The following is a 7,506-nucleotide window of genomic DNA, read 5'->3' as shown; positions in this document are numbered from 1 at the left end:
GAGCCCACCTGCACAACAGACGCCCCCCGGAGCCCACCTGCACAACAGATGCCCCCCGGAGCCCACCTGCACAACAGATGCCCTGCAGAGCCCCGCACCTGCACAACAGACGCCCACAGAGCCTGGCACCTGCACAACAGACGCCCCGCAGAGCCTGGCACCTCCACAGCAGACACCCTGCAGAACCCACCTGCACAACAGACACCCCGCAGAGCCCGACACCTGCACAACAGACGCCCCGCAGAGCCCGGCACCTGCACAACAGACGCCCCGCAGAACCCGTCACCTGCACAACAGACGCCCCACAGAGCCCAGCACCTCCATAGCAGAGGCCCTGCAGAACCCACCTGCACAACAGATGCCTGCAGAGGCCGGCACCTGCACAACAGACGCCCCACAGAGCCCGGCACCTGCACAACAGACACTTGCAGAGCTCGCCCAGAGGACCTCCCTGCCACCAGCCTTGCAGCTCCCATGGCCAAGCCCATGTTTGGGGGCCCTGGGCAACCTGGCACTTGAATACACAAGGCTACTGGGACTCCAACAGGGGCTCCAAGACATCACCTCTTGTGACCTGCCAGGCTCTCCTTCCCCTGTCGATGACCCTGCCTGTGGCTGGCTGTCCTGGCGATACCCGGGCTGCCCTAGGAGCTCTCACCGGGTCTGGGCTCTCAAGGGGAAGGTAGGGCTGGCTCTGCGACCGAGCTCTTTCTCTGCTAGGCCAGGGATGCCTCCTTCCTCTCCAAGCTGCTGACTTTTCCACAGGGATGCCCTTGGCCCCTGCCCAGGGTCGGCTAGGTCAGCTCCTCCTCCAGGCAGGTCAGCATCCAGGACGGAAGGGTGGTGAGGGGGTGGAGGCTGCGACACCCCAGCCTGTGGGTCTCCAGGCCCCTTCACCACGGCATGTCTGCCCCACCAGGTCTCCATCAGGACCTTGGGCCCTGGATCACTCTGCTCCTTCTGGTCAGCTCCTAAGGCCAAGCCAGGGCCCTTCCTTCTTCCTCCTCCTCATTCCCTCCCCCAAACCCCAGGGGCATCAGCCCAGGAGGGGGTGGGCTGGGGGGCTTCAAGGAAATGAGACTGGGGCAAGGCTTGGGCACAGCATAGGCCTCTTCCCACCAGGGAGTCCTGAGCCTCGCCCACCTCCAGCCCGTGGCCTCCCTGCAGCCTCAGGCAGAGAGAACCCAGGCTGTGGTCCCCCCACCCCACCCATCAGCACAAGAATGGAAGCTGGGGCGGCCCCCCCACAATTGCTCCCCAGTCCCCAGGGGCCCACTGGCTTGCTGGGGAGCCCTCTGCTGCAGGGTGAGGGCAGCTGTCGCTTACCTGGGTGGGGCTGTGGAGTCTCCAGAAGGCCACCTGCACCTGTGCGCAGAATGCCAGGGCGAAGCACAGGAAACCCTGGGGGCAGAACAGGGCTGGTCACTGTGGGGGGCTGGTCACTGTGGGGGCTGGTCACTGTGTGGGGGCTGGTCACTGTGGGGGCTGGTCACTGTGGGCGTTTGGCCATTCACTGTTGGGCCTGGTGGGGCCTGGCAGGCCTGGGCAGAGCATGGGGTGCTTGGCTGAGGTGTGGGTCTGAGCCCTGCTCCCCACTGCCTGAAAGGGAGACCTGGCCTGGCGAGGGCGTGGGCGCTGGGCGCGTGGGTTCCCCAGCACCTTTCCATCCCTCTTCCAGGCGCTTTTTGGGAAAATTCATTCCTTGTTCTACCATTTTGGCCCCCAAAGGCCTGTTGATGGCAGCACTGCACCCCTGGCCAGGAGGAGCAGGGCGCCCCTGGGAAGATGGAGACCCCTGCCCACCAGGGCTGCTTCCTGGGGCTGTGGATCTGGGCAGGGCCAGGCTGAGCCTCCCCTGGGCCTGAGGCTCCTCGGTCTTGCCTTCTGTTCTGAAGCAAGCCTCCCCCTAAAGCCCAGCACCGGCCAGGCTTGGGACAGAGGCGGAGGCTGTCCAGGATGCTGTGGCCTCCGTGCTGGCAGGCGAGCCCGCCTTCCTCACCTCCCTTTCTCTCCATACTCTGCCTGGGTCCCCATGGTCCGGCCAACCACTGTCCCCTCGCTCTCACTGACGCCCCTGCCCCCAGTCGTGGAGTCGGGCGATCTCTGGGGGAAACACCTGCTCCGCAGCCCCCGGCACTCCCCCAGTTATTCTCTCGGTCAGGGCTTCCAGGCTGTTGAGAGCCCCCTTGCAGCAGCGGAGGAACATGAGAGACCCCTCCCCCGACAGCATCCACATGCCCCCATACAGTTTTGTGGACAGCCGCAGAGGTCACCACAGGGTAAGAACCCTGGGGATGTCCTCTCACTCAGGGCCTGCTCGGCCGCCTTCACCTTCGTGCTGGTGCCCTGAGGACCTGGAGGACCCGGTGGTGAGTCTAGCTGCTGTTTAGGCAGCTTCCGCAGGAATCCTGAGGCTCTGGTGACACACCAGCCCCTCCACCCCAGCAAGCATGTCCCGCAGGCAGCACTGTGCCCGCCCGGGTGGTCCACGGGCTAGGGCAGGTTGGGGCTGGGCCCTTTCAACCCGGGAGCTCCATTCAGGGTGATGGCAGGAGCACGGGCACCCTTGGAGTAGAGAGAGACCCACACATGCTGGCAGGCAGGCAGTGATGAGGGGCATGCCAGGGGAAGCTGGGCAAGAGGGGTGTGCGAAGAGCTGGGGTGTCCTGCTGGCCCCAAACACCAGCTGGCGCTGGCAGCTCCCCACGGCCCTCCCGCCTGCCCTGGAGGCTGCAAGACCTGATGGGGGACAGCCTGGGAGCTGCCTCCTCCTCCTCTCTGCTCCTCTCCTCCTTCCTCCTCCTCCTCCTCCCTCCACCCTCCTTCTCACCTTTTCCCTCCTTTCTCTTTTCTCCTCCTTCCCCCTCCTTCTCCTCCCTCCTCTTCCCTCCTCCCCCTCCCTCTCCCTTGTCCCCCTCCCTCCGCCTCCTCTCCCTTCTCCCTCCTTTTCCTCCTCTTTCTTCTCCCTCTTTCTCCCTCCTTCTTCTCTTCCCTCCTTCTTCTGTTCCCTCCTCCTTCCTCATCGTCATCATCCTCCTCCTTGCTGGCTGAGGGCCACCATTCCCATCTGGAAGCTATCACTCAATGCTGCCTCCCAGGCTTGAGGCCCTGAGCCAGCCCAGGAGACCAGCATTTTCCAGAAACCATTTCATTCCTCAGGAGAAAGAGCATCCATGGCCTTTCTCCTCCCCCCGCCCCGCCAACCCCTACAGAGAGGATCTTGGGCAGTGGATGGGCCCACCCAGACCTCCCCGAGGCCTTCGCCGTCAGAGGCTGCTGCGTGGTCAGGCCTGCCCTGGCCGTTTTCTTTCCCCTCATTCTAAATGGAAATAGACACACAAGCGAATTGAACGTGCTTCCTTGGGCCGTGCTGCCAGCTCTGCTCTCTCAGCCCAGCAAGCTCTTTCATTTCCTGTGCAAGAGGCCAGCTAGAGGAGAGGCTGTAGGGGTGGGGGCCAGCAGGAAGGAGCTTTGGGGGAGAAGCCAGGTGCCCAGAACGTTGGAAAAAAATCTTTACGCTCCCTGCTCCCCATGCCTAGCCCCTTCACCTGTGCTCATGCATGCAGACACACATACAGATGTGCCAGATGCAACTCGCAGCCACCACACCCATACGGCAACAGGGGCAGGCGAAGACCGGCAACAGATACTTGCACACAAGCGCACACACACAAACACCTGCACATGCACACACTCATGCACACATGTACACACACACAGAGGCACCTGCACCTGCACACACACTCATGCACACACACACAGAGGCACCTGCACCTGCACACACATGCACACACACACATGCACACGACACACACGCAGAGGCACCTGCACACATACTCATGCACACACACACTCATGCACACACGCATGCACACACTAATGCACACACATGCACACACACATGCGTGCACACACACCTGTACATGCACACACACGCACACACACTCATGCACACACACACAGATGCACCTGCACACGCACACAAACTCACGCACATACATGCACAGTCACCTGCACAGGCAAGCACACACACACCATGCACATACACACATGCTCACACAATCATGCACACACTCATGCACACACATGCACACAGACGCACCTGCACATGCACACACACATATGCACACACCCACAGAGGCACCTGCACCTGCACACACATGCACACACACACACTCATGCACATGACAGACACACAGAGGCACCTGCACACACACTCATGCGCACACGCATACACACACTAATGCACACACATGCACACACACATGCACGCGCACACACACACCTGTGCATGCACACACTCGTGCACACACGTGCGCACACAGGCACATGCATCTGCACACACTCATGCACACACACACAGACACACCTGCGCACACACACTCATGCGCACACACACACACACACAGAGACACACCTGCACACGCACACAAACTCATGCACACACATGCACAGATGCACAGTCACCTGCACAGGCAAGCACACACACACCATGCACATACACACATGCACACACACTCATGCACACACTCATGCACACACGTGCACACAGACACACCTGCACATGCACACACATGCACACACGCACACTCATGCACACACGCACACAGAGATGCACCTGCACATACACACACACTCATGCACATGCGCACACACACAGGCACCTGCACCCACACACTCATGCACACTCACGCACGCATACATGTACAAGGCACCTGCACATGCACACACTCATCCACACACTCATGTACACATGCACAATCACCTGCACAGGCACAAACGTGCACACACCATGCACACACTCATGTACACACTCGTGCACACTCATACACACAGATACATACACATACAGGCACCTGCACAAGCACACACACAGGCACAGGCACACACACTCATGCACACACAGGCACCTGCACATGCACAGACTCATGTACATACACACACACACACACACACACACAGGCACCTGCACCTGCTCACATACTCATGCACACACTCATGTGCACACACTCATCACACACGCACACCCACTCATGCACCCACTCATGCACACTCACACTCATGCACCCACTCATGCACAGACACACATGCACACACAGGCACCTGCGCACACATATATATGCACACGCATACACATGGGCTCACGTTCATGCACACACATGCATGCAGCTCAACGGGGCAAGTCTCTTGGCTGGGGTCTCCCAGTGCCCTGCTGTGGCCATGCTGAGCTCACCATTCAGGCCAGGGCTGAGTGCACTGGGGTTTGGGGTGAGCTGGAGCCCACCCAGCTTGTACTGGAGTGTCCTCAGGACCCCGGCCCAGTGCAAACGTCCAGCTGGGGCATCCCAGGCTGCTCTACAAGCCTGACCCACATATCAAGTCACCCTGCCTTGAAGCTGGCTGGGGACACAGAACTCAAGCCAGGTGCTCCCTGACCGTCTTGGTTACAGATCAGGGTGATAGGCTGGTTTGTGCACGGGGGACAAGGTGGGGTCGGAAAGGTGGTGACAGAGACGAGCCCCGCAGCCCAGTGCTGGCTTCTGCAGGTATGGCCTCAAGCCCAGCACCATGGTGCCCCCTGGTGGACGGTGCTGCGGCCCCAGCACCGGTTCTTTCTGAGCCTCCAGCTCTGACCTGGATCTCTTGGTCTGGCCCTGTTGCCAGCCTTGTCTTCCATCCAGCTGTCCCTTTGCAGGCCACACACCCTCTGGGGGACAGTCTACCTGCCCTGTCATCTCCCCACTGGGGTATCCCATGTGGCCCTGGAGTCAGATAGCACAGGCTGGGGTTTTGGTGCCCGCCCAGGGCTGGTGCTGTCCCTGCCCACGCTCCTGTGCCCGGGAGCAGGAATCCTGGCTAGTGCTGGAGCTGCTGGCTCCTCCTCTGCTCCCCATGGGCCTGCCCAGGGCTGGCTGGCCCAGGCAGCAGCTCCAGGAGGTGACTCGATTCCTATCCTTGGAGGCGTTTATGAACCAGGGGTCATTCAACAAGCATTGCTGAACTTGGCGGCTGAGCTGAAAACCCTGCCAGCCCTGGGACCCAGGGGGCTCTGCCCTCAGAGACCCCCAGAGTGGTCCAGCTTCACAGGCTACACAGGGAAGCAAAGCCCCAGCGCATACTCTTCATGGCTGGGATGGGGAGATGGGAGGCTAGAGGGAGACGGGGGAGCTCAGGGTGCCAGGGAGGAGCTGCCCCAGATGGGGTGAGGGGAGGGCAGTGGGCCTAGCAGGGGCGGGATGGGTGTGGGGAGGCTGCTGCCAGGTGGGGTCTGGGCTGACCATCGAGGGCTGGCAGGGACCAGGACAGAGCCTATGGGGAGGAGTAGGAATGGGGTGACAGGGGCCACGGCTGTGGGGGTGAGGTAGAGGAGTCTATGGGGCCTCAGGGCTGTGGAGACCCCTCCGGCAGCTGGAAAGGAGGGCGTGCAGCTCAGGAGAACCCAGCTGGAAAGTGTAGCGAGGGGCATTGCTCCTGCCTTGTCTGGCCTCCTCCAAACGGGAAATGGATTGCACCCGGCACCTCCCAGAGCTTGCTGGGCAACAGAACCAGACCCTCCCGGGGACTTTGGAGACAGCTCCCAGAGTGAGAGGAGGGCCCTCTCTCTCTCTCTCTCTTTTTTTCTCTCTCTCTATTTTTCAGATGGAGTTTCATTCTTGTTGCCCAGACTAGAGTGCAGTGGCATGATCTCAACTCACTGCAACCTCCATTTCCTGGGTTCAAGCGATTCTCCTGCCTCAGCCTCCTGAGTAGCTGGGATTACAGGCATCTGCCACCACACCCAGCTAAATTTTGTATTTTTAGTAGAGACAGGGTTTCACCATATTGGCCAGGCTGGTCTCAAACTCCTGACCTCATGGGATCCCACCCGCCTTGGCCTCCCAAAGTGCTGGGATTACAGGCATGAGCCACCCCACCCGGCCAGGCCATCTCTCTCTTTCAGGGCTCCTGTGGGAACCCTTGTTGGGCATGTGGATGACAGGGTGAGGTGGGGCCTGGGGGAGGGGCCTTGGCGATCCAGGTTGGGGGTCTTTGCTGGCCAGCATCCCTGGGGCCTCTGCTTCTGCCTGGACACTCAGGTGAGGGGGTGAGGCATAGCCCTGACAGCCCTTGAAGGGGTCCTGGGGCATCTGGGAACACAGTGAACTCACCCCGGCCATGAGACCCTGGGCCTCCCTCACGGTAGCTGCAGCGCTCAGCACGGCTCCCAGAGTCAGAAGGCCCACCAGGCTCGACCCCACAGACAAGACTGGTTGGGAGGCGAGAGAAGGAGGGTTAGGGGCGCCAGGACAGGCCCTGAGTGCACACAGCCTGGGTCTGAAATCTAACTGGCTTCCAGGGCACCCAGCAGCTGGGTACTAGGGCCACGTTAACAGACAGAGGGGCGGATGCCGCCTATCTCCTGGGTGGGGAGCTGTGGTCTGAGGCCCCTGCCCAGCTGGAAACCACAAGGAGCGGAGGGGAGGGGAGAAAGGGAAGGGAAGAGGTGGGGCGGGGAGGGGAGAAAGG

The 7,506-nt window shown here is 61.0% G+C and overlaps 1 protein-coding gene across 1 annotated transcript in view; it reads right to left on the bottom strand.

Moving 5' to 3' along the window:
* The window catches only part of TSPAN32 (tetraspanin 32), a 21,101-nt gene that overhangs the window by 11,605 nt on the left and 1,990 nt on the right, over positions 1-7,506 (bottom strand). Inside the window, exons 3-4 of the mRNA XM_017507712.2 lie at positions 7,149-7,246; positions 1,327-1,401 (exon numbers count right to left, since the gene is read on the bottom strand). Of these exons, the coding sequence (XP_017363201.2) occupies positions 1,327-1,401; positions 7,149-7,246 (173 nt within the window). The remainder of the gene's footprint in view (positions 1-1,326; positions 1,402-7,148; positions 7,247-7,506) is intronic.

The sequence above is a fragment of the Cebus imitator genome, unplaced genomic scaffold (genome assembly GCF_001604975.1).
Source record: "Cebus imitator isolate Cc_AM_T3 unplaced genomic scaffold, Cebus_imitator-1.0 Scaffold384, whole genome shotgun sequence".
Taxonomy (NCBI): domain Eukaryota; kingdom Metazoa; phylum Chordata; class Mammalia; order Primates; family Cebidae; genus Cebus; species Cebus imitator.
This window is presented reverse-complemented; position numbering and strand designations above follow the sequence as displayed.